Source organism: Vanacampus margaritifer, chromosome 5, assembly GCF_051991255.1.
Source record: "Vanacampus margaritifer isolate UIUO_Vmar chromosome 5, RoL_Vmar_1.0, whole genome shotgun sequence".
NCBI classification, from domain to species: domain Eukaryota; kingdom Metazoa; phylum Chordata; class Actinopteri; order Syngnathiformes; family Syngnathidae; genus Vanacampus; species Vanacampus margaritifer.
The window spans coordinates 27,842,248-27,870,174 of record NC_135436.1 but is presented as its reverse complement, the minus strand read 5'-3'; the positions used below and the strand labels follow the sequence as shown (position 1 = coordinate 27,870,174).

General features: G+C 40.3%; 2 protein-coding genes across 3 annotated transcripts in view; one reads left to right on the top strand and one right to left on the bottom strand.

The window, feature by feature from the left end:
• Positions 1 to 16,115, top strand: part of maml2 (mastermind like transcriptional coactivator 2) — a 40,612-nt gene extending 24,497 nt beyond the window's left edge. The window contains exons 2-5 of the mRNA XM_077566876.1: positions 5,245 to 6,297; positions 12,833 to 12,967; positions 13,106 to 13,199; positions 14,614 to 16,115. Of these exons, the coding sequence (XP_077423002.1) occupies positions 5,245 to 6,297; positions 12,833 to 12,967; positions 13,106 to 13,199; positions 14,614 to 15,335 (2,004 nt within the window). The 3' untranslated portion in view covers positions 15,336 to 16,115. The remainder of the gene's footprint in view (positions 1 to 5,244; positions 6,298 to 12,832; positions 12,968 to 13,105; positions 13,200 to 14,613) is intronic.
• A 1,330-nt stretch (positions 16,116 to 17,445) lies between these two features.
• yap1 (Yes1 associated transcriptional regulator) overlaps positions 17,446 to 27,927 on the bottom strand; it is a 36,423-nt gene continuing 25,941 nt past the window's right edge. For both annotated transcript variants that reach the window (XM_077565365.1, XM_077565363.1), the window contains 4 exons: positions 25,238 to 25,392; positions 22,076 to 22,203; positions 20,852 to 20,964; positions 17,446 to 19,609 (listed from right to left, as the gene is read on the bottom strand). In XM_077565365.1, the coding sequence (XP_077421491.1) occupies positions 19,374 to 19,609; positions 20,852 to 20,964; positions 22,076 to 22,203; positions 25,238 to 25,392 (632 nt within the window). In that variant the 3' untranslated portion in view covers positions 17,446 to 19,373. The remainder of the gene's footprint in view (positions 19,610 to 20,851; positions 20,965 to 22,075; positions 22,204 to 25,237; positions 25,393 to 27,927) is intronic.

The window sequence follows — 27,927 nt, the reverse complement described above, 5'->3', positions numbered from 1 at the left end:
AATTTAAAAAAGGGCCCAAAATTTGCACACACAAAAAAATCCGCTTAAAGGGGGTAGATTTTCAAGCGTATTGAAAAAAGGAAAATGCGTATTTTGGCGATGGAAACGATTTTGCGAATAACCGCTGACAAGACCGGCTTGCACGTTTTGACCAGTTATTATGTCCTACGTACGTTTGTAGTCCCAAAGCAATGTCGGACGATAAAGTAAGGTATGTTTGGGGGGGGGGCGAAACTGAAATATTTTTGGAATTAATTAAAGAAGCGAACATTAATGCTATTTTAGATGGAAAACGGCAAAGAAACACTACGGTTGATCAAAAATTACAATAGAAAACTCACTTCCTGGTCTTCTTCTTCTTCTTTTAAATTACTGTTGGATCACATCTCTATGGTGTATACCGCCACCTACAGCAGCAAAGTCCCCCTCTCAATTTCGGAAAAGAAGAACAGATTGAAACTGGCATAAGTCGCATGTCCGTTTTAGCGCATTTTCAGTAAATTCAATTTAAAAAAACGCTAAACAATTGGATGGAAACCTGATTAATGTTGCTCAGGGCTCAACGACCAATCACAGCACACCTGTTTTCTGAAGCTGAGCTGTGATTGGTTGTTACCTGAGACCTGAGCAATATTGATGTCATCTTTCGTCGACAGCAAGTGGCAAAATGGCCGCTCCCTGAGATGGATAAAAATGGCTGGATTTTGCTGCTTTACTCATATTCATTAACACAATATTAACCACAATATCATATTTAGACTAGTGGGGCTGCAAAGAACATAATATAGTGAATAATTTTTGGGGGGTTGACTTTAAAACGAAGCACAAAACAAATAATTAGATGTTGCGTCTTTAAACCGACGACATAACTTTGTCTTACAAAAGTTAGCTTGATGCTAACACATGATTGGCAACACCATAGACGCAAAATAGCATCAATGTTGTGAAACAGTCAACTAGACCTGCAGCTGTTGAATATGTTGGAATTTGGATAAGTGTGTTTTTTGTTACTTTTGGTAAAGTTTTAAATCCATCCGTGTCGTCAATCCATGTCATGTCTGTCGTAAAAGCTAGCTAGTGTTAAGCTAATTAAGGAGAGTTTGTCTTTCTGGTCTAGCAAGTTTGTTTTCTTCTCTCAAAATATTAGTAAGTGAGATTTTGGGATTTCTGTTTAGAATGCATCCGGTGTTTTGGAGAAGAAAAAAAATTCTGCCCATTGAAATGTTGACGAGGTGGACCCTCAAGGCCTCCGCCACTGATTGTCGGTATGTGTACCTGGAGGCCCGGGTAGCGTCACGCCGGCCCCCGAGCCCCCTTCCCATTCGCTCAGCGTCAGTCCAGACCGCTCAAAACTGACACGTCAGTTTCGCCCCGGCGGGAATCGAGGCGGCTTGAAAGCTCCTCAAGACAAACGTGGGTTAAACAATCGCGTTCGCAAGTTTGTCGCTGAGATCGAACGGTGCCAATTTGGCGTTTGTGAAAATGTTTTGTCGCAGGACACGGGTTGACGGTACATGACTTTTAGAGAGCACACCAAAGCAGCTGGAGTGATTCGGAGCTTCTCAAGCTCATTAAATGTTAATCAAAAAATCTATTTTCAGATGACTTGCAGATCTATCAAGAGGATTTCAGGCTAGCGTTCGTGAGTGGGATTATCTGACGTTCAATGTGGATTGGACCCCTTTACGTTTAATACTTTAAAATACAGCTCTGGAAAAAAATAATTAAGTGACCCAATGTACATTAATCACTTTATCTGATTTGCCTGTTTTATGTTATATTCCAATATAAGGAAAATATTTGTTGTATTTTATAAATTACTGGCAAATTCAAAAATGTAAATATTGCCATTTAAATTGCTACTTGATTTGTTATTTGTGAGTGGAAAAAATGGCAGTAATTGAGGGAAAAAGCACAAATAAGCACATCATTTCTGTACTGAACATGTATGTCGTTGGCATCCAAATCTTCACGGCACAAAGTCTTCATTGTGGACGGGAGAGCTCTATTTTTGAGTTTGTGAGGCGGGTCTTGTATCTCGGTGGCTTTTTGCCACACTTCCACTATCCACTTGCATTATTCATGCTTGGCTCACGTGCTAGGAGACGTCGTCCTCTCCAGGAAAAGCCCGCTGGAAGCGAAGGGCGGGCTCGGCCCGTCGTTACATGCAGGCCGTGAAGGACGAGCATCGGCCAGGAGGTGTAACCAAATCAAATAAAACCATTTTCAGGTTAGATACAGATACATTTTTAATAAATAATTTATTAGTTGAAAATGATGATTCATTATTATTATTATATAAAAAAATGAAAAAAAAAATTAAATAACATTTTTAAGTGGGGAAAAAAATTACAAATTAATTCACCAATATCAATCAATCAATAAATACTAGGAATATTCGAAACAATCGCAGATAAGACACTTATATTCCAATAAGCATTTTTTCCCCTTAAAATTGTGTATGGTTATTTTGTATTTCTCCAGTTTCTAATATCCAGTTCCTGATTGTAAAACAGCCAAAAGGGGGCGAGCTATACTGTTAGCGGCCACCGTCGTAAATGCCGATACTTTGAAATAAGGTGAAGTATCAGCCCAATACCGATACCTGGTGTCGGTACTCACCCATACCTCATAAACATATTTGAAAATGGAAATAAATGTAAATACTAGGGGTGTCAGGCGATAAAAAATTGTTTTTATCGTAATTAATCGCATGACTCAAATAGTTAACTCACGATTAATCTCTTAAGTTTTCATACTCTTGAAAAAAGTGAGGGAAAAAATGTTAACCTAATAGAAATATGGCTGCATTTTTTAGTCATGAAACGGTAATTTCATAATAATTCATAAAATTTAGTTCAAAATAAAAAGATGTACTGTACTGTTAAAAAAAAAAGAAGGAATTTTTAGTTAATTGAATGTTCCTTTAACAGTTAAAGGAACATTAAATTAACAAAAAAATAATGCACTAATTTTGACACCCCTAGTAAATCCTATTAAAAAGTAATATAAAATAAAAATCCAAAATTATGCAATTTATATATATATATATATATATATATTATTTTATTTTTTTTTTTTACTTATTTCGGTTAATCTAACTTTTTTAATCTCAAACTGAAGCACTGTTGAGATCCTTTTTCAAGTTTCCTAATAGTTGTGCTTAGTTTTGCCTTTCGGTGTCGCCACAATTGTGTCACTATTTTTTTTTTTTTCTTCTTCCAGGCAATTATTATCAATCATATCAATTGCGATCATATGCTACAAAAACGGCACAGTCAGCTACCAAAATGTGAATGACCTCAAGTCTGTCATAATGATACACGACCTAGAAAAAAAAGGACGTGTTGTGACTTTTGGGATGCCCTGAATTGACTATTTTGTCACATAAAAGAAGAACGAATACTTTCAAATGTAAACCAACAAGAAGAGATCAAAGATCCGTTGTATTTCCGAGCCACAAAGCTGCAGTTTAAAAAGCAATTCCAACACTTGCGAGTCAGTTATTTTTGATGGCGATGGGGAGGTAGGAGGGTGCACAACGGGGGCTTTTGTCTGCCTGGCTCATTTGCATACATTAAAAGCTTCCTCCGCCGTGCGTCGTTCCATCTTTCTTTCTCGGCGAGCCGACTCGACGCTAATCGCACCCAAAAGTGGATGCTTCATATTTGCTGCTATGATGTACTGTAATGGTTGCCATAGCAACACAATCACCGCACCGCTCCTGGGAGTCACCGGGCCAAATTGCAGTGAGGAAGTGTTTGCCCAGTGGCAATATCATGTCGATAAATGTTATCTGATCAAGTGTGCCAGCATGGAAGTAAATGGCCGTCCTCGTGTTGCACTTGTGTTGTGTGTGTTTTCCCCCCTCACTGTGGGAACCAGTTTTGAATGGTTGCCGCCAGCTGGCACAAGTTACACGGAGATGACTCACGGCCTGAGGGCCTCTGGAACCCGCGCTCTTGTTTGCGCTCTTAACAGTTGTTTGGAGCCACATCCGCACTATTTAATTAAAATTTATTTAATCAAGGTGAAAATGTCGGCGTGACGCGCCGGCTTCCTCTTCTAATGTGTTGCAGCGGCGCGTCAGGTGGAGCGTTTTGTTGCGTTCAACTCGCAGCTCAACCAGAGGAGCAACTTGTAGGGTATAAAAGTAGTTGACAGAAAGAGCTCCAGCGTTCAGCTTTAAACCTCATCCAAAATCAGGCAAAAATTGAAGATGTAAGCAGTGGTCGGGTGGAGTCGACCATTGGCGTGATTGGCAAAATGTGATGGCAAGCTCCGCCCACATTAGATGGGAAAACAAACGTTCACATTTCACATGGACTATATGCCACGGAGGAGGCGGGACTTCTGACTTCCGGGTTCTCACTCATCAACTTTGTTGCCGTTCCCGTCGACGGGTGCGAGGCTGCGAGTGTGTAGTGTCTGTCTCAGTGTCCGAAGCATTTCAGATAGCCGAGACGCCCTCCCGCCAATGAGCGGGAACGCGCGGTTGGGCGGCGCAGGGGTGGGGGGTACGAGTGTTGCAGCAGTAGCCGGAAACGGTGCTTATTTGTAAAACCCGGAAGTCGCAAGTCCGTGGCATCTACCCCATAAGCCCATGTTGCGTTTTTTTGTGCATCCAATTATGATTGACATGTCCTCCCAATTTCCCTATAATGGGTGGAATTGATGTCAGGGGCAAATATTTATTCTTACTTTATTATATTCAAAAAGGTATTTAAAAAAATACACAAAATATTTTAAAACAAATATTAAGTATCATGATAATAAAATAAACCGTATAAAAAATAAAATAAATCATTTTGAATCCAAAATGAACAAAATGAATAATTAAAGAATTATTATTTTTTTTTAATTACAAATGTCCACACAAATTCACGATTTATTATAAGAATAATTATTAATAATTGTTGTTGTTGTTGTTTTTATTTATTTATTATTCTTATTATATAGATACCTGGTATTGGCACTTGCCCAGTACAATTATAATGCAGTGCGGGGATTCAGCTATTCAGTTTTTTCGGGGGTATTGTATTCATCATTGGTGTCCAAATATAAATAAATAAGAACAATTTTTTGCCACTATATGCAGCCAAGTCCAACCTATCGTAAAACAACCCAAGAAATGCAAACAAGGATTTAAAAAAAAATTAATACATTCAAAACAAACAGAACTTTTGGTTTCGCTGTTTTATTGCCTAAAGGAATCAAATGAGTGTTTCCTGTTGTGTTTTTCAGCTTCAAGGTTCTTTACGGAGAAAGCTGGAGGGCCACGCCCCCAAGCACAACTCCTGCAGTTTCTCCGGGTCCGACTTCAAGCGAGTCCGGCTGGATGCCGGCGGCGGTCTTGGGAGAAGCCCGTGCAACCACGGCTTAAGCCACGCCCACTCCTCGCAAGCCCCCTTAGCCCACGGGAAGAACTACGTGATGTCAGACGTGTTTGACGTCACCCTGAAGGAGATGAAAAAGGAGCCCGCCGAGGCTCAGTCGTCGTGCGGACGCTCCCGCGCCGACGCCGTCTTCGACTTCAAGGACGAGGGCGGCGGTCAGATCGACCCGGAGCTGCAGGACCTTTTCGACGAGCTGACCAAGTCGGTGCCGCCCCTCAACGACCTGGACTTGGAGAAGATCCTGAAGCAGGACGACGCATTCGGGCTGGACCTGGGCCGACCCGGCTCGGCGGGTCTGTGCTCTCCTGCGGAGAGGCCCATCAAGATGGAGCGCTCGCCCGATTACGTTCAGGTCCACGGCAGCTCGCCGCAACTGCGGCCTGCCTCGGCGGGGCCCTCTTTGCCGTTGTCTGCCCCGCAGAAGGCCGCTGCCCAGGCGGGAGCGCCGAGGTCGCTTCCCTGTTGGCCGGAGATCTCCCACGCGGAGCAGCTAAAGCAAATGGCGGCCAACCAGCATCAGCCCAGCTCACTTCTCCACCATCACCATCAACACCACCAGACCGGTTGGGGTCCCGCCTTCCAGGACAAAGGGGCGAGGCCCAGACTCCCCCAGCAGAGCAAGGGCGTCAACAACTGCCTTTTCAAGTCCAACGGCGTCCACCACGTGGAAATGAAGCCGCTCGCCGCCAAGCCCGCGCTGCACTTCACCCCCAAGGTGGCGCCGCCTCTGCCGCCGCCATCCTCGGGGCACATGATGCCCGTTTTGGCGGGCAACAAGACGACCAACCATCCGCAGCAGCTTTCGTCTCCAGATGCACAAAACCAGACGAATCCGCCGCTTCATTTCCAGAATCAGCAGATGTCCTCGCCGTCGGCTCTCCTGCACTTCAAACATCACCAGGTGAGGGCACTGTTTACATGTTGTTTACATATAATTTTTTCAGTTGTTGGTTAAAATATTTGTTTCACTCATTTGCTCCCAAAAATGTATAAATACGTTCTATTTTAAATGTTTGAAGTATTTATATATTTATTTATTTTTAATGCTAGAGCATACAGAAGGCTTTGATGCAGCCTCTCAACTGCAAAGAACGGTTGAAGAAGTGGTAGTTATTACAAAAACGGCCAGCAGGTGGCAGCAGAGTATAAGAGATCACCCAGGGCCATGTTGAAAAAAAGCCCATGTACTCACATTTCTAAACAGATGTGTGAATAATGATGAAACATAGCTATATTCTAATGCTAATTGCTGCAAAACGGAAACAGATACAAATATACTTTTTTCCTGATGAAAGAAGAGAGTCTAATCTTTCTTTTGGTACGTTCCATGTTTTTATAGCAATAAAACACAATATTCTGTGGGCCTTGCAAAATCAGTCAAATTCCAGTAAAACAGCCGGAGCGAAGGGGGTTACTTCATTGAAAATGGCTGGGAGTTATAAAGAAAAAATCTCATATTAAATCGCAATATTGAGGGAGGAAAAAAAAAACATCAGATTTTTTTTTTTTAAATGGTTCATCCCTATTAGAGAGATTATCTGTGAGGCAGTTCTTGTATTTCTTTTTGTCACATGTCCATTGTCCAGTTGCATTATTCATGCCTCACGTGCCAGGAGGCGTCGTCGTCCTCTCCGGGAGAAAGCCCGCTGGAACCATCAGAGGGCGGTCTCGTCATTACTTACTCGCCGTGAAGGTCGAGCGCCCGCCAGCATGCGTAAAACAGTTGTCAGTTTTGTGTCAGTCACTGAAACTGGTGGCTACGGTAATGCTAGCTTTTCTTTTGTCTCTTCATATAGAGATTTTTTTTTTGTACATTTTTTTGCCAGAATAAAGGGTCATATTTTTTTAAATAATTTACTAAACTTTGATTTTAAACTTAAACAATTTTATTTTGGAAATATTTGACTGCAGTATTCTTGTAAGATTACAGCTTTTGTCTTGGAAAGAAAAAATAACTTTTTTTCTCATATCTTTGCACTTTTTCTTTTATATGATAATATATTATTGCATTAATATTATTAGTATTGGTATTCTTGAATATTACTATGGATGGATAGATAGTATTTGATGCCACCCCCCAAAAAAAATCGCTTAATTGCCAACACATGCCACAACATTGCAGCAAAGGACTATTTTTATTTATTTATTTATTTATTTAAATGAAACACATCAACTTGCTTCAACATAGTTCCTTGGTACCAAGATGCCAATCATTTTCAGTAAATGAGACTCACCCCTCACCCCCAAAAGATGCTATAATTGCTAATAGATGCCACAACATTGCAGCAAATCACGACTTATGTCCGGATGAAAATGAGGCTCCTCCATTTACCGAGGAAAAGTATGTACTGTAAAGGCCCAATTTTTTCCTCTGACCTGGCAGGTTTTCTTCCCCCTTGTGTCTTTTGCGAATATCTTACAGTTCTCCCCTCTGAGTGTTTTTGACGCTGACGCAGTTTGCCAGCGCGCGCCCCATTAGCATGCAAGACTTCTCGCGATTTGTGGGCGCCGGCTGGCTGTCAGGCCGCTGATATGCGCAGCAGGATTTGCTAATTGGAGGTTGTGGGCTGCGAGGGACAAGTGCTGGGAAATGACAGTAATCTGCTTAGCCTGATGCCCGAGGTTCAATCGCTGATTTATGATGATGTGTGTGGTGCGCATATGCACAGAATGTGTGTGTGTGTGGGGGGGTCGCATTTGAATTGTCGCTGCTTAACAGTATCTGCTTCTGCGTTTGTGTGAGCCACAATGTGAGCACATTGGATTAAACAAACATATGACGTACATTAAGATGAGTTGTTCATATGTATGACCGGTTGTCTGTGATTGGCTGGCGACCAGTCCAGGGTGTACCCGGCTTCTCACTGAGATTGGCCCAATCTCACCCGTGACCCTAATGAGGACAAACGCGACAGAAATGAGATGATTAGGCTCTTGTATTGGACCGCATTACATTGTGACCTAATGAAGTGCCACGTAGGTTTTCATTCAAATTGGCAGAGATAACAAAGAAGCACTTTGAGGTTTTATTTATTTTCTACACTGGACGAATCTGGTCATATTTTTCCTTTTTCTTTTTGAAATGGAAAGTTTTGAATTTTTACTCCACACCAGAAAGGGCAGCACTTGAGCAGGCTGAGCCGTTCACCTGGTCAAAAAAAAAGGAAAATGTTTTATTATTATGTTTTTGATTCATTAAATTATTTTTATTTATTTCGTTTTATTGGTAATATTATTTATGCCATTATAATTGTTATTAATATTGTTGCTATTATTTTCTTTTATATTTTGAGATTTGATTCATTTATGTGTTTTATTTTTAATTTTTATAATGTATGTTTAATTAATTCAATCTTCTTGTAATTAAATTTTTTTTTTTTATATTTGTTGACATTTCCATATTTTTATTTTTTTATTTTGGTGTTTTGTTTTACTTTACTTTTTATATTTGGCAGGAGAGAGAGAGTGTATGTACTGTATATACACATTTTTTTAACTCTTTAATTTGTTAATAACAATAATGATGATACGAAGACTAATTAACGTGTTAGTATTCTTTCTTTCTTTTGTCAGACCGATACCAATATGAGTATTAACTCTTTGAGTACTGATACAGTTAGTACTTTTGATATATAAAATTGCATTTATCACAATGGCACAAAAAAAAGACCTTTTTTTCTAACGCAGATTATGATTGGCCAATGCCGCAGTATAGCGCCAACTACTGTCAAGGAGGACTTACTCAATGTCAGAGATTAACATTTTTTTTTGGTTAAAAAATAATAATAAAGCTGAATACTGTATCATGTTTTTTTTTTTTCTTCTTCTTTTTCTTCTTTGGAGGGAAATTGACCAACTTCGGTGTCGAAGAATCCGCCAATTGTCTTGAGCAGACAGCATGTGCAGGGTTAAAAAGTCCAGCTAAAGAGGAGAAAGAGACATCTCTTCCCACACTCCAGTGAATTTCTAATGCGGGAGACACCAAAATCCTGAAAGAGATCTCAACCCCCAACCCCCAAACACCCCCACATAGGCGACCCCTATCGGGATCCTTCCCACCATTCTTGCTGTATTTCATTTATTTATCTATTGAATTTTATGTGTGAAAAGGGTGTTTGCAAAAGTACAGCAGGGCACGGCAGCCCAACAAAGGGAAGCGGAGGGAACGATGAGTAACACTTTGGGAATGTTGGAGCGCGAGGAGCCAAAGCACTCGACTGTACGCTCACATTAGTGCGCACTTTAACCGTTTCCACACTCGCAGCACATTTATTTGACATTATGCGGCTTTTATTGCTCATCAAATGAATTTTAAAGCGGGCATCAGTGCAAAGCAGTTATGTTCATTATTGCGAATGCAATAGAAAAGAATGGAATGGTTGAATTGCTACTGTGAAAGGAGAAATTAAAATTTGTCTGGCATCTCCTCAAAAAAGTAAACACAACTATACACATTTGGAAGTACCGTATGTCCATAATTAAAATTGTATCAACTCAATCACATTTTACTGTATAATTATTTTTTAAGTTAAATTATTTCATGTTTTATATAGGGCAGCACGGTGGCTGACTGGTTAGCACGTCCGCCTCCCAGTGCAGAGGACGTGAGATCGAGTCCGGGCTTCGGCCTTCCTGGGTGGAGTTTGCATGTTCTCCCCGTGCTTGCGTGGGTTTTCACCGGGTACTCCGGTTTCCTCCCACATTCCAAAAACATGCATGGCAGGTTAATTGAACTCTCCAAATTGTCCCTAGGTGTGAATGTGAGTGTGGTTGTTCGTCTCTGTGTGCCCTGCGATTGGCTGGCAACCAGTTCAGGGTGTACCCCGCCTACTGCCCGAAGCCAGCTGGGATAGGCTCCAGCACCCCCGCGACCCTAGTGAGGAAAAGCGGCCAAGAAAATGGATGGATGGATGGATGTTTTATATATTTTTTTGTTGTTGTGAATTTTTTTTTTCATTTAGTTTATAATGTGTATTTAATACAGCCAAACAACTGTCTAAACAAAGTCCATGCTAGCTTAATGCTAGCTGTTGACACGCTAACAATTAGTATGAATGTCGTGTGTTTTTTTTAAGAACCCTTTAAGCAACTGTCATCTGAACTCAAATAGTGGCGACAGGCAATATCACAATACTCAGGCATAAAGTCTTTATCCTCTGCGGCAAAAAAAATACTGATATTGCATTTTATTGAGTCAATGAGATTTGTGACAATGAAAATACAAAGAAAGAGGAAAGTGGCTTTTGACTCTGTACTGCCCCCAGTGGCCAAAGTGGGCTCGCCAGAAGGAGCATCGCAATGAATTGAATTGAAGCATTAAATCAAGTAACATCAGTTCAATATTTGTTCTAACATATCCTATCCCTGTGGATAAACTTGCGGCTTGTTAGCAGCAGATTCTGGGGGCCCGACGGTGGGGGTGCCGGGTTGGTTTTTTGTGGGATGGGGGGGCTTTGCGTGAAGGGAGCGCTTGTTTCCTGGGAAAGCGAGCTGCGGCCAAGCGCAGATGCCGAGGCGCTCCCCGGGGACGGCGTCTGAGGAAGTGCAGTGTGAGAGCAGGCAAGGCCGACCGGCCGTCCCAGGGCCCGGGGCCCGGATCGCTGTCGGCCGCCTGTGCCGGCCGCCGGGCTCCCTCCCGCTTATGCCACATGTGGTTTGCATTTGTGACGAGAGAGAGAGAGAGAGAGAGAAAAACAGAAAATCGGAGGGGGAGGAAACGTAAAAAAAAAAAAAGCTTCATGACACATCGGGATTACGTGCTTGTACAAACCAAAGTGGGCTCAGAAGAGGTGGAGCAAACTCGCTATGTCAGCGCCGTTGGTTAGCGTTGTGCGATGTTGGGACAAAAGTATTGGGACACTTTCAAGAAGTCAAAGGTTGAAGAAATATACAAATGCCGCAGGTGAATTTTGAGAAGGGAGTTCTATTTGGAAAAATATAGTGGACCGTTCATACTTCCCTGAGGAACTCCGCAAAAATGTGTTGGACTTAATTGTTACGTGGGATGGATGACAAGTCACATTGTAGTTTAAAAATAAGACAAGTTTAGGGTTTCAAATGGGTTTTACTGTAAGTCAGGATTAGTATTTCAAACAAGTTTCAAATTGGGGTTTAAAACAATTATTGGGATTTTAAGACAGACTACCAAAGAAAGGTTTGAAGACAGGATGGAAATTTCACATTCGGGTTTTAAGACAGCATTAGAGTTCAAAATAATTTTGAGTTAGGACTTCAAGCAGTGGTTCGGGTTTCAAATTAGGGTTTAAGGTGGTCATATTTTCAAGTTAAAGTATCAAGTTAGGGTTTTGACATCAGATTTTTTTTAAGCCAGGGTTCGGGTTTCAAACAAGCGTTTCCAAAGTAAAGTTAGGGTTTCAATTATTGTATAATAAGTACAATGACCATATATAGTAAAGCTTTAATTTACATTTTTTAAAATATGTTTATTTAGATTTTTTTTTACTTAAAAACAAAAACACGACCATGTTATAATAAGGCTTTTCTTTTTGTGACGATGTGATTGGTAATTTTATTTTCCTGTTTTCTGGCTCACTTAAAACACAAGTTACTTGAATGAAGCACAATGAATGGTGATTGTTTATTGAAGATACAGGTGTGCAATTTTAAAATGACGCACTATGTAGCTTATACTGTACTATGAGTGGCCTCGGGGACACCCAATCTTCTTGCTTGGGGCCCCTGGGGAATGTTGCTACGCCACTGAACACAACGCGTGTGCGACTGTGCGGTGTGAAGGCACATCCGGACATTCGTTGTACAGCACACTGTTTCCCTCTTGTGGACAAACTTGGTTATTGCGCCACTGATGAAGAGTACTTCAATAAAAGTTACAGCAACTAACTGTTGGGTTTCTTTATAAAATATTTAAATTAAATAAAAATCCAAGGAAGCACAAAATTCCGTTGAAATGGCTTTTTTGAGAAAGAGTCATAAGATAAAAATGAGAAATTCATATTTTTACAGAAATTATTATTCATTTATTTATTTATTTTTTCGGTAATATTTAGTCTTTAGTAACAAAGATGTATTTTGTTGGCATAAAAAAAATCAGATTTTTGTAAAAAAAAATAAAATATATATATATTATATGAAATTCTGAGTCTAACAAGGTAAGAGCTGTCACAATTTAATTTAATTTATTTAAAAAAATAAATGCTGTTGTTTATGTTTTACTTTAGCTTGTAAATGAGCTCTGGGGAGAAACGGGGCAGATACAATAAGACTTGTCTTCTTTCTGCTCCTTTTCGTTCAACAATGAAGAATATTGTTTTATATTGTCTTTTTTTTTTTCTTCTACAAATGAATGAAATAAATGATGGAAATGAAAATAGTTTTCAAAAGTCCAACTTTGTTCTTGTAATGTTACACCTTTTTCGTCTGAAAATTCTCATGTGTGTGCGTTGTTTTGATGTCAGGGTGTCCCCGCTGGACCGAGGCTGTCTTCCAACGGAAGCGTGGGCCAGCCGCGCCCCCCGCTGCCCCCACACCCGTTAAGGGGTCCCGCCAAATCTCCCGCCATGCACAGACAACTCTCCCAAACGCACAGAGCCGTAAGCGCCTCACCTTGTTTACGGTTAACACGTTTTATTCAGCATACATTTCGCAATGTAGGACTTGCATTTTTCTGTAAAAAAAAAAAGAAAAAAAAAAGTTTTTTTTATTTCAAAATACGTCAAATGTCTTTCCAGGACAAAGACAACACGCCGGATCAGTTCAGCCGTCATCTCACCAGGCCGCCGCCAGATTATAAAAGAACCGTGGTGGGCACGAACGTCTTCCCAAGTGAGCTTCACTTTTCGTGTTATAGCTTCGAGCAAGTAAACCGTCGCGTATGAGTAAACCCTTGATGGTGTTGAATGTTTTAAATCACTTAATATAGTCATTTGTGCAACATGGGTTAATAATTGTGTACATGCTAGTACTATTTCATTTTAAGGTGCTTGCCGCCACCTTGTGGCATGTATGCACAATTACAACTCCTTTTTTTTTAGAAAATTTCGACTCGTAACATTTTTTCTTGAACATGTGCAGCTTTTTTTTCCTGTTATAAAATTGGATTTAATGACAACATTTTTCTCAAATATATGCTTTTTTTTTCCCCCGTTGGTGGAAAATGCAACTTTGGTTTAAAAAAAGATTGCTTTACGTATATATTTTTTATTTTATCTTAGGAAAAAAAAACAAAAAAATTCTTGAAAAACTTACTATTGAATTAGTTAACGCTAAAAAATTTGCACCTTTTATTTATCGGAAAATATGTCTTTATTCTCCAAAGAGCTGTCTTTTGTTTTTGAAAGATGGTCCTTGCTTTCTAGAATAAATACAATTTAATTTTCATAATATTGTGATTTTTTTTAAGAGAAAGTTTACAACTTTTATTCAACAAAATACAACTTAAATTTAAAATAGTTTTCTTGTAATGTATTCTTGTGATCGTTTTTTTTTCTCCTTGAACATGTATGACATTTGTGTCTAAAAAGTTCCTTTTTCTTGTGGTACTCCCAATTTGCACAAATATTTTATTACAGAAAATGGATGAATAGATATTCTTTGAAAATGAATGGATAAATATATTTTCCTGAAAATGTATGACTTAATTTGCTTGTTTATTTTTTTCTCTAAGTAGGAGGGATCAGGTAAAAAAATAAATAAACAAAACAAATAAACACGAATAATGCCCCCATTATTTACAGTATTTTTTCCAAAACCCACTTATTTTTATTTTATTTTATTTTTTATTTTTTTACCTGAATACCCCACTTATTTGTGTTTCCCTTATTTAGGTTCCCTAAAAAAGAAAAAAACAAGCGAATTATTTTATACATTTTCAGAATAAAAATATTTCACAGTAAATACAAAACATTAAATGTATGTAATTTAAAAATAAAACATACTCCAGAAAAAACAAATAAGTGGGGGAGTTAAAAAAACAACAACACAAATAAGAGAGTAAGGAAAAAATACTGTCAATAATGGCCCTATTATTGACAGTATTTTTTTTTCGATATCCTCTTATTCGTTTTTTTTTTTAACCTGATCCCCCACTTTAGTTGTGTTTTTCTGGAGTCTTTTCTTATTACATTTGTTTTTGTGAAAGCAATTCTATTTATACGTGAATTATTGATATTCGTGGTCCCTTGCACATAGCGATTCTATTCGGGCTACATCCAAGATGTGGTCTCTCTCATCTGTTCAGGTGCAAATCCATCCCAGTCTTCTAGCGCCGGCCCGGAGAAGGACCTTCATTCCATGCCGTGCCACCTTCCACGCGGGTCCGCTTCAGAGTTGAACTCGTCAGACCACCGCTTTGACTGTCAGCCCCCTCCCTGCATCGGACAATTCCCCAATCCCAACCGAATGGCGCGCAACCAAAATAAGGTGCGATTCCTGGGCCCCAACGCGCAAGGGAACTCCTTCGGGATGAATAACGGCACAGGGGAGCCACACCCGAGGCCCATGGCCGACCCGCATTCCTCCCGGGTCACGGGTCAGATGACCAACGTGAGCTGGTGCTCGGTCGGCAAGCCCGCCGGACTCGGGCGGCAAGCCGCCACGTTGGATCTGCCGCAGAACCATCTGTACCAGCAGAGACCCGCCGGACTTCCCAACCAGGTGGCACCAGACCTGCAGATGATGATTAGAGACGCCGGGTCCAGACCCGCCCAGCCCAACTTGAACCAGACCTCTCCGGAGCAGCAGGTTCCGGCCGCGAGAAACTTCGCCGAGACCGTTGCGAGCAGCTACCAAAGCGGTCGCGCTAACCGCGTCACCTTCGACTTCCTGCCCGAGGGAGACAACACGGTCCCGGGTATTAACACAGACTCGGATTTCATCGACTCCCTGCTCAAATCGGGCTCGGGGAACGACGATTGGATGAAAGACATCAATCTGGATGAGATTCTGGGAAGTCACGCATGAGCGAGAGAGATGATCATTGATACATTTTCAATTTTATACACTCCAATAAACTGTTTTCTGAGTATACGTCAATGTTTTGTATTTACTGTGAAAAGATTGTGTGTCTTCTACTACTACTACTAAATGCTGTCTTGTAGACCTTTTCAAAATAAACGAGACATGTCCAGTTTTGTCACCTGGAAACATTTATGACATGTCAAAGGTCTATAAGATTTGAAAAAACAACAACAAACAAGTTCACACTGTGAAAACATTGCTGTGGTGTGTTGCCTTCAACTTAGAGGGGGCAAATCCAGGTCCAGAAAGTAAAAACCTTGCCACAGTTTGGCTTTAGCCCCTAATGAGCTAGCTAGCTAGCTAGCTCCCTAGCAGGTAAACGATCACCGTAGGAGCTAGCTAGGGAGCTCGGTAGCATCAGGGGTTAAAGACAAACTGTGGCAGGGTTTTTACTTTCAGGCGCTAGCTAGCTAGCTCCCTAGCAGGTAAACGAGCACCATGGGAGTTAGCTAGGTAGCTAGCTAGCTAGCACCTGGGCCTAAAGCAAAACTGTGGCAGGCTTTTTAATTTCTGGACTTGGATTTGCCAACTCTGCTTCAACTTCATTCACAACACAAAATGTTTTTTTTGTTCTTATTCATGTAGAGTAAGCTTGAACATATGTGGTCATTGTCTGATGAGATTTCAATTATGTAACCATTTTTTCCTCTGTGCTATTTAATAAATATTGGGATATTAACAAGACAGTACTGTAAATTTACAATAAATCAATCTAAATCTAAATGTGACTATTTTCTTCTTCACTTATCGTTAAAATATATATATATTTTTTTAATGCACGAATCACTTTACAGATTTTTACCAAAATGAATTTGGTTAACAAAAATACTTTTATTAGAATGTTCTCACATTCTGTTTTATGATCCAGTGATGCTAAACATTTTTTCCCCCTAAATATATTTAAAAAACATTCGTGGTTTGCACGTTAGAACAAAAATTATGAATACTTTAGTCTAATTCATCTATTCAATGGCAAGAAAGTCACGTGACTGGAAGTAGTACTTCTTTACATTCACCACTGGAGGTCAGCAAACTGTCACTTTTCATTGATTTTTCGACCAATGCATGGTCACGCTGGACAAAGTCTAGGTTTTAGTTTACAGAAAGTTCAGTAAATTTGTGACTATTTGTGTCTAATTTGAAACCCTACATTGAAACCCTAACCTTAGTTTGAAACCCTACTTTGAAACCCAAACCCTAGTTAGAAAACCTACGTTAGAATCCTAATCCTAATTTGAAACCCTACATTGGAACCAGAACCCTACTTTGGAATCCTAACCCTGATTTGAAACCCTACTTTGGAACCCAAACCCAAGTTGGAAACCCTACTTCGCAAGCGAAAACCTAGTTGGAAACCCTACTTTGGAACCCAAACCCAAGTTGGAAACCCTACTTCGCAAGCGAAAACCTAGTTGGAAACCCTTCTTTGGAACCCTGACCCTAATTTGAAACCCTACTTTAGAACCCTAACCCTTATTTAAAACCCTACTTTGGAACCCTAACCCTATTTTAAAACCTTACTTTGGAACGCTAACCCTACTTGGAAACCCTAATTTGGAACCCTAACCCTAGTTGGAAACCCTACTTTGGAACCCTAATCCTATTTGGAAACCCTATTTTGGAACCCTAACCCTAGTTGGAAACCCTACTTTGGAACCCTAACCCTAGTTGGAAACCCTACTTTGGAACCCTAACCCAATTGGAATTCCTACTTTGGAACCATAACCCTATTTAGAAACCCTACTTTGGAACCCTAACCCTAGTTGGAAATCCTACTTTGGAACCCTAACCCTATTTTAAAACCCTACTTTGGAACCCTAACCCCATTTTAAAACCCTACTTTGGATCCCTAACCCTAATTTGAAACCCCACTTTGAACCCAAACCCTTGTTGGAAACCCTACTTTGGAGCCCAAACCCTAATTTGAAACCCTACTATGGAACCCTAACCCTTTTTATGACTAATAAAAAAAATTCTTGAAAATGTTTAAAAGGTCCTTGCCCCCATAAATGTGACACAACATACGTAAAATAAACACCACACAAGCAAAGTATTACCACAAAGTATATACTTTTATTTCAAGCCAATTTCAACGTTTGTATATGAAGGGATATATATTTTTATTTATATATATATATATATATATATATATATATATATATATAGATAGATAATGTAACAGATTTTATGGTTCTAAAACACATGCACGTATCTATCAAAACAAAAACAAAACAAAAGAACAGATCATTGCTGAATATAAATTTCATGTGCATTTAGAAAATTCTAAATACCAAAATCTTTTATTTTTTAAAATTTCTTTAACTGGTGTGATTAGCTCTACGGCTACGGCGATGACGGTCAACGAGCTAAAGTTGGTGTCGACGGTCACGCGCTAAAGTAAGCATAAAATCAACGCCGAGTTGCATCCGAACTTAAAAGCGTCGCCGTGCAATACAAGCCCTTGTAGTGTACCACTCGTGTTTTTTTTTTTTTTTTGCATTGTTCTCACCAACACTGTTTATCCGTCTCCCAATGCATCGATTAAACCGACCAGTAAAATCAATTCTACAAAAGAAGTTCTCTCACAAGGCATACATATAAAAAACAACAACTGTTCTTTGCTCGTAAAATTGTTCCATCAAGTTCCAAAGTTAATGCTACCAAAGGATACTGAAGGTTAGCGATCAAACCGTGGCGTAAACATCGGAAAACTCCAAATCAGAAAAATCTTTTCAAATCTCAGGGTTAGTCACTCACAACGACCGTCGTCGTCGTCGCAAAACTAAAAACAAAGAAATAAAGACAAGGTAAACCTACAACAATTTGTTTTTCTTCTTCTCACTAGCTTATCATACATTTTGTTCATACACAGGCTGATTAAGAAATCACCGTGAAACTGGAAGCAAAATCACAAACACAAACAAACATCTTTGGAATCTGCCATAAGTCCCCGTCTCCGATCAGAACGGATTGTTTCTTAATTATTCCTCGGGGGAAAAAAAAGAAAGGAAGAAAAATCGGTTCTTTCGCCGAAACCTCACCATCGACGTGACTCTTCAACTTGCTTCAACGTCTTTTCACATCATTCCACCTACAAATCTGCTTTCTTTTTTTGTCCTTTTTTTGGTTAATGTTCAGGAATATTTGTCGGTGAAAGACACAAGCTTGTAATATTTCTGTTGAAACGACGGGCCACGAAAAAAGCCAATCAACAACGTTTCTTCATGTGGTGTGACTATATGAAAAAAAAAATGAAAAAAAAGTCTAAGCTATCATACACGTCTTCTCCCCCCAAAAAAAGTCTAACAATACTAAACGAGAGATAAAAGCTGGTAAGACTGCGATATAAAGATGCAAAAAATAAAAATAAAATCCCTACTTCCCGTTACAATGCGTTTAAAAATCAACGAGAAAGTGAAGAAACTTGTTCGTGTTGCTCGCCGTCTTAAAACAAAAGCTGAAGGCACTTGATCTAACAACAACAACAACAAAAAGTTTAACTTAGACACGCTGGCACAGCCAAGCAGCGATGTGGTCGGCCCCCCACTGGGCCCCCCTCCCCTGCCAAAAACCTTCACCCATCCTAATTTGGGGGGCCTTTTGATACCTTGACTCCAAATCCGTAGCGTTGGTCAAATACATCATTTTTGGATCCTCGGGCCCAAAAAAAAACAACAACAAAAAAAGGCAGAAGGTGAAGCTCGATTAACTGCGGGGGAACGAGGCGCTACGGGAGAAACAGGGGCGAGGGGGGGGGGGGGGTCAAGACGCCCGAGGTCGAGCTTCGGGGGACCCTTTGCGTTATTGTCTGCTCATGGGCCAGCCTTGAAGACACAGACAAAATAAAAAGGAGACAGAAAGACGAGAAGAATACTGACGCAGAAAACGGGGAAAAGTCCAGACAGGCTCGCTGAAATGTCTCGTCAAAAGCACGCTGGAGGAGGAGGAAGAAGAAGGAGGCCCCCCCCCCTTTCCCCCCCTCTATAACCACGTGAGGAAGCTCTCCTTGTCGATCTTGGTGGCCGCCAGAACCGATTCCATATCGTTGAGGATGTCGGAGCTGAGCGCCTCCTGCAGGCTGGGCATCAGCTCCTCGCCCTCCACCACCATGCTCTCGCCCTCCAGCGTCCCCAGGTCCACGTCCGTCCCCGGGATGGCGTCCAGGTAGTCGGGGAAGCGGCTGGGCTGCGTGCCCATGGAGGTCGGGAGCGGGTCCCCTGCCGGCCACACACACACACATCATGTTTCATCGCTAAATGTTTTTATATCTGCAGTTGATGGTGCAAAAGTGATGGTTTTAGAGCAATCGTTTAAAAGAGTGATTCTGAGAGTGGTGATAGCATTTGAAGCTACAAATGAAATGATTTATTATCTGTGCTGTTGACAAAGCGTTATCTTGCTTAAAAAACCCTACGAGTATGTCAAAATCTTATTTATTTATTTACTTTGCCATATGCAGCACATTCAAGCTTATTTTTTTGGAGAGCTCAGTTTAATTCATTAATATTTTCTTTAGCGAACACGCACACAAAAATGACATTATTTTTGTATTTTTTGAACCTTAAAACCCTAATTTCAACCCTTAATCCTGATTTGAAACCCCAATTTGTAACCATAACCCTAATTTGAAACCCTACCCCTATTTGTAAAACCCTACTTTGAAAACCTAACCCTAATTCATAACCCCAATTTGAAACCCTAACCCTACTTTGAGACCCTAATTTGAAACCCAAAACCCAATTTGAAACCCTAACTGTACTTCGAAAACCCAACTTTGTAACACTCACTCTACTTTAAAACCCTAACCCTATTTTAAAAAACGTACTTTGAAAACCTCATTTGAAACCCTAAACAAATTTTTAACCCTATTTGGAAACATTGAGTGCCTCTCGCTTTAAAAGGCTTGGTGAGTGACATGGGTGCTAGTGAATGACAGAGTAGAGTTGGCTTGCAATTATTACTGCATCTAAATTTGAAACCTCAACCCTAATTTGAAACCCTAATGCTACTTTGAAAACCCAACTTTGTAGCACTCACTCTACTTTGAAACCCTAGCCCTTTTTTGAACCCCATTTGTGAACCCGAATGTGTGTGGCTTTAAAAGGCGGGGCCTGACTTGGTGAGTGACATGGGTGCCAACGAATGAGAGTGTAGCGTTAGCTGGCAATTACCTAGCTAGCCGTTAGCCAGTCTGTGTGCTGAGTGTATAAACGTGTTTGTAACGCATTGGTTGTTCTTACCGCTCGCACAATAACGCGATTTAGCGTCTACCAGCGGTTGCGATTTGTCTTTCTTGTTAAGTGTGAAATGATCCCAAACTTTGGATATTCCCTATGGACTCTTTCCCAGGCAGAGGTTTTTCCTCAACTTGGTCTTGTAATCAAATTTTCTCGAGTCATTCGATAAGTCGTGGCAGCCCCTTTCCGGCGACCATTTTGCTTGGTGGCGTGCGTCCTCACCTGTGTCCATCTCGTCCACGCTGTTGAGGAAGTCATCGGGAGTGCGAGGGACGCTGTAGCTGCTCATGCTCAAGCCGCTGTCCGTGCTCTCGTCCCTGGAGTGGTACGTCCCGCTGAGGGACACAAACAGGAAACCGACACGCTCTTGTTAAAAGTTCGCCGTCGCCGCGTAAACGCCGCCGTCATCGGATGAAAAGCCACGGACCAAGAGGGACAAAGGAGAGAGGACATTTGACAAGCTGCACTAATTAGCAGAGGAAAAATATGTAGGCAGAGTTCAGCAGAGACGCCATGAATGAGGCCATTGTGAGCGTTGGGGGTTGGGGAGTGGTGTCGGTGGGCGGGGGTGGGGGGGGATTAGGCCGGCCCGTCTACACACTGGACCACGTGCACCCGGCCCGCTTGATACTCAACTTGTGCTCATGTCGACGAATGGGGGCGCTACTCATGGCAAGGAAAGGCAAGGCAGCTTTTTTTCCCTCTCAATGTGCTTCATGTAATTCAAAATAAAAAACATTTAAAGGCAAAGAAGGAAAAAGTAGCTTACTAAAATTACTAAATGAATGGACAATGCAAAAACAAGATTTTGCAAACATTGATTTAAAAAAATGATTTAAAAGACCCTGCAGCATAACAGCTAAATGCTGCTTCACCGTGTTTGCCTTGAACTCTGGGTTCCCACTAATCGACCCGAGTCTGTAGACCTCAGAGCCCGACTAGGTTTATATTTAATTAGCATTTCTTTAAAAGGATACTTGACTCATTGAGACATTTGCAGCAGTAGAAAGTTAATTTGTCCAGAATGAATTTGATCACTTCTTTAATTTTCACGTACAATTAATATTTTTTAAAAACAATTTTTTCCACTTGCTGTCGACTGAAGATGACATCACCTGTGCTGAGGAAGTCGGCAACGACCAATCACGGCTCAGTTTGCTGACCAAACCCAGAAAACAGGTGAGCCATGATTGGTCGTTACCGACTTCCTCAGCACAGGTGATGTCATCTTTAATCGACGAGTGGAAAAAATTCATTTTTAAAGGTATTACTTGTACATGGAAAAATACTGAAGTTATCAAATTCATTCTGGACAAAATATTAACTTTTTACTGGTGAAAATGGCTCAATGAGTCAAGTATCCGTTTAAATCATGACATAAACAATTCAGTGATTTTTAGAATGTTACCAAACCTACAAAGTCCAACAAGCACTTTCAGAACCAACCTGTTGAGGAATGGGTCCGAGCTGTTGGCGGTCATGGTCCGGGCGTCCTGTGCCATCGGGGAGGACACGGGGTTGGTGCCGCAGTCTTGCTCCATGCTGGTGGGCAGCTGGTTTCTCAGGGCGAGCTCCTGCGGACCCCCCACGAGACCGACACTCGTGAATGAGACGCTTTAGCGTGATTTGTTAGCATCGCTGGAACATGACCGACTGTTTGGGGCCATGAACATTCAAGGTTTGAGCTAACGCTAGAATTTTACGCGAGAATTTAGGAAGGATTGATAGCGAAACTGATGCATTTGCTGCCAATCGATTTCTCCGAGTTTGGGGCAGGATTATGTAGTTTCAGATTATTAATTTTTTTATTGTTAGTTTGTCAACATGTCACGAACGCTTGCTTCTCCAGCTAACTTAGCTTAGCATACAGTAGCTCGCTGCCTACGGAGGACCAAAACTGCCAAAGTTAAAAATAAATGAATGACTAAATAAATGAATAAAAGTGAAAATAAGAACAGATATAATTAAAAAATTAAATGCAAACTAAATATAAATGGAAATAAAAACAACAATATAACAATGACTTGATGTCGAGCAACTCAAGTCGTGGTGACAGTGGACAAGATAGTCGTCCATTGCTGGAGCTCTCCATGCAAGCCGGTGAAATTCCCTTGTTCGCCGACCCGCTCACAACCCGACCCATTTGCAACAGAGCCCAACCCAAGACATATTGTCCTGACAGAGCGTCTGCAGCATGAAAATAAATAAATGTGAGAGCAGAGCGTATTTATTTTTGTATTTATTTCCACATTCATTTTTATTTTTTTAGTCTCCTTTTTTATTTGTGTATTTATTTTTAAAAATTAAACCTTTCTTTGCAACATGGCCCTGGTTGATCTCATTCTCTGCTGCCACCTGCTGGCCATTTTGGTAATAACTACCATTCTTCAAGCGTCCCACTTCAGTTCAGCGGCTGCATCAAAGCTATATGCTATAGCATGAAAAAAAAAAATCCTTAAAGAACCGTATAAATACGTCTTTGATATCATGGTAATATTTAACTCTTTGACTGCCAGACGTTTTCAGAAACGGGATGTCCCCAGTGCCAGCCGATTTTAAGCATTTTGACTGATCTTTCAAGGTCCATAGAAAATTATGTGTTTGGACTATGGAAACACACATACTACCAAATGAAAGATTGGACTCTCATCTTTCATCAGAAAAAAAAAAAAGTTTGTTTCTACCTTCAGTAATCAACAACAGAAAATGGTTAGTTTCACCTCTGTTTTGAAACAAACGTCTTTTAACGTCTTTGGCACTCCTCCATAGGATTTTACTAAACGTTATTTAACGTTTTAGGCAGTCAAAGAGTTAAAATAAAACCTTTTTATACGTTTTTGGGAGCAAATGAGTTGATCTAAAAAAAATTATTCGACTTTGGATTGCAAAATGTTATCCTGAGAAGTGCATCTTCAGAAAATAAAAATTATATATATATATATATATATATATAGTTGTTTTTCCATTTATATATATATATATATATATATATATATATATATATATATATATATTAAATTTAATCTATTTTTATTTTCACTTTTATTCATTTATTTATTTTACGTTTTGGTCCTCCATAGCTGCCTGTGTTTTATCAACACATGCTAAGCAGCGATTGTGTGTGAAGTGACATGATTATTGTGGGAAATGTCAACAAACAATAAAAACGTTACGTCAACTGTGTGCCACAAGAAAAGTAAAATGACAATATGAGATTGGATGATCATTACTGGACTATCTTCTGAACAATTGCCCTTCATTATGGACGGTCCAATCAGGCTTTTTGTATGCACACACTTTGGTCACTTCCGACACTGTGAACTTTAAACAATCCGTGCGAGCAACACGGTAAACAAGTCAGTGGCGGCCCTCATTCATCATCATCATCATCATCATAAAGTCGCGTGACTCCGGTGCCGGGACGCTGCCTTGAGTAAACTCCTGAACTCGGGGGCCGCACCGCCCTGTGCGGAGGCGGCGATGTGTCACTAGGAAGTGGTCAAATTACCACCGATGAGTCACGAGACTTCGTGGCAGCGTGGCGTAACAATGGAGGCCCATCAAAGCCGGGTTTGAAAGTTTGAACTTCCGAGTGAGGTGAGTCATCTTGAAAAGGTTATTCCAGATGTGCTGCTCGAAAATGAAAGCGTTTGACCAACTACACACAAGTCCAACAGACATTCGAAAAACATCTGCATGCTTAGGGGCTGTTTACACGACACGCTTTTTAATTGTAAACAGATTCAGCCTGTCGAGACCAAAACAACTACGGTGGACCACAGCACTGCTTTTGTGTTTGTCGACATTTACGGCGCTTCTTCTAATAATACTCACGACTTTCAATGTTAGGAATTCATTTGCGGAATTCGGACTTTCAAGTGAGAATTCGGACTTTATTCTCACTATTCGCACTTGAAGAGTAGTAGCACTAATAAAATCAGAATTCTCACTTTAAAGTCAGAATTCCGAGAATAAAGTTTGAATCTTGCCAACCATTATTTTTTCTTTTCACTGGCCCAAATCCTCTTTCGTATTTATATTATTATTACTTTACTGTGTTTTTTTTTTTTTTTGCTTTCCACTGTTTTAATTGTTTTATTTTTGAACGTTTTCTTGTTTGAATGTGAAACTTCCTCATTAGGTGGTATCTTATTTGGCAGAATACAAAACATATTTACATAACGGTGACGACTTGCAAGTAAAGCTGCAATGTCCTTATAATAAAGTCCCGGGTGGAAATTTTGTCATTTTCACTCAAATGCAAAGCGAAATGTAGACGGAGGGTCTCCCTTGCTAGCATGCAACGGACTACTTTGTTATTCTAATGAGAAAGTTTCTCGTCCCAATGAGAAACATTTCAATCTTTTTTTCCCTCATGTCACCTTAGAGGCTCTGTAATTAAAAAAAAAGAAATTGCTATAATTGGAAAAATGTCTCCCCTTTCTAACTAAAAGTTTGGGAACACCTGGCTTTTTCGCACCACCTATTCCTTTGCCTCAAATTTCCAAACGTGACAACATTTGCTAATGATTTTCTTTGTCCCCAGAGAGGTTCATGTTTTTTTGGTTTTCTTCAAAATGTGCGTAGAAAAACAGCCCGAGTCCCGACCTGAGGACGTTGCCGAAGCAGCTCCTGCTTGAGCCTCAGCCTCTCCTTTTCCATCTTCTGCAGCCTCAGCTGGTTGGCGCCGCCGAGGGTGCTGGGGGGCAGCTGGCCGCCCTGCTTCACAGGTGCACTCTGGGAGATCCTCTGCTGGTTCATGGCTGCACAGAGAGCAAGGAGGAGGCTTTGTTTAAATGCTTAAGATTTACTGATGCCTATCACGGTTGTCTCTATTTACACGAACCGCAATGTACTTTCTTAGAGAGTAAAGTTGAAGTTTAAATGGTAGATGTACAAAACTTGATGCTCATGGAATATAAGCAGACTTGCGTCAATTGGTGGATCCCAAATTTCAAAACAAATATGGTGCATCTGCATTTGGCGGTTATGCTGCACAATAATGGAATAAGACGCCAACAGAAATAAAGTGTAAATGCTTTTAAATCCAGGTTTAAAAAAAAAAATGCTTTCCCCCCCAACACTTATGATTGAAGTCTTTTAGAGCATTTCTATAATACATTTCTCAAAAACAATGTTCTTGTGATTTTAATAAATTTTGTAAATGTACTTTATTTGAATTATTAAAATGTAATTCTTTGTTTATGTGGGTCAGAGGGACCTGCCGTCAATAACGAAAAACAGTCAATATTGATTTTTTATTTATTTACTGTTGATGTTTATAATTTAAACTGTAAATGACCATTGTAGTAACAATACACAATGTGGATTATGAACCACAGAGGTCAGCAGACCTGTCTCAATGAGTGGATCTCAAAGTTCAACGCAAACATGGTGCATCAGCATTTAGCAGTTATGCTGCATGAATTTACTATATTTAAATACACAACTTGTATTTCTCTTTTTTTATGTTTGGTTTGACAATAATCATTTTTTTTTTTCACAAGTCAAAGCAAATTCAATATGGGCCGAGCAAGGGCTTGTGTCTTGAAAACGCTTAAATTGGGTCAGTCGTATGTCAAGGCAGCCGATTATCATGACGACATTCAATCCACAAAAGAAGCAAGCTTCCGTTTCGCGCACGTGCATCCGCAACTGATGTAAAAAATAGCCTGCAGATAATGAACGGTGTCATGCAAACGTCGCCAAATGTCCTTCATTTCCTACTACGGGGACCCGTAAAGTCCATCTCTCGGGGAGTTTGTGAGCGGAAACTGTGCGCATGTTTATGTGTGAGAGTGTCAGTGCGATGCCTTGAGTGCTTGGTGACGTCAAGAAAAAAAAGAGAAAAAAAAAAACAGCACAACAGGACTTACAAGTTCACCTCTCAGGCTGAAAAAGGCTGGAGGCCGGCCAGTAGAGCAGGTTATGTCGGCTAAAGGAAGTCCCGGCGCAAGTTTTTTAGCACGCGCAGTCCCGATCGACCACAATTCCTGTAAGACCTGATCCCCGCCCACTCGCTGACTAAGACGGCCTTTGTTGCATCAGTCGTGACTTATCCTCTTCATTGTGCATGTTTGTTTCCATTCAAACAAATGTGATTGGAGCCCTGCAGCCTGGCTCTACCCCTTTATCTCACTTTAAAGCTCCTGTGATTAAGCCACAGAACACTTTGTTAGGTGTACTTGCGCAATCTAATGACATCCGGTGACTCAATGTTTACGTCTTCACAACGATAATGAAGCTTGGCTTGAATTGGAGATTTTTTTTATTGAAATCTTGGAGTCTTGTTTATTAGTATTATTCTGACTAGAGTTGGTTAATACCACTTTTTTCGGACTGATACCTGCATGAATAGTCACCTCAAAACCGATACCACTAGTGCTTTTGATACCCCCCCCCCCCCCCCCACAAAAAAAACAATGACAGATGACCTATATTTCCCAATAGAGTATTTTTTGCATTGTTCTAAATTGCACGAAAAATACAAATTATTTCAAAAACACTGATAAACATAAAATATAACATATATCGTCTTATTTCATAGAGTCGATCGATTGGGCAAATTAAGGCTATACTTACAGCCAATCACCCATTTTGCATAAATACAAAACACCGTCCGATCCTGATCCAGCCAATCAGATCAATGTAAAGTCTAATTGAGGTACTATGTTTGTCCTGCATGTGATTTCAAATCTGCAAAAAAATATTAGGCCTGCTCACATTGTAGTATAGGGCAATACCATTGCAAACAACTAAACAGTGACTGCCATCTAGTGGTGAATGGACATATTACAACTTAAAACTATAAAGTGGAAACTCACTACTTGCAGGGGATAGGGTGGTAGGCTGGCTCACAAATAATATATACATCTGATATAATAATATTAATAAAAAATTATAATAATAATAATATATATATATATATATATAAAAAAATATATAAAATATATAATTAAATAGCCCTGCGATTGGCTGGCAACCAGTTCAGGGTGTACCCCGCCTACTGCCCGAAGCCAGCTGGGAGAGGCTCCATCGCCCCCCGCGACCCTTGTGAGGAAAAGCGGTTAAGAAAATGGATGGATGGATGAATATAATTAAATAAATAAAAAATATAATTGGTGCCCATTGAAATTGAAATAAAAACAATTCTACAAAAAAATGCAAATGAACCTAAAACAAAAACTAAGGAAAAAAATATGTAACCCCCCGCCCCCGTAAATAAGTGAATTTGTACATGCCGGGTTGTTAGCATTAAAAAAAAAAAAACAGACTTCCCAACGGTGCCCCACGTAAGT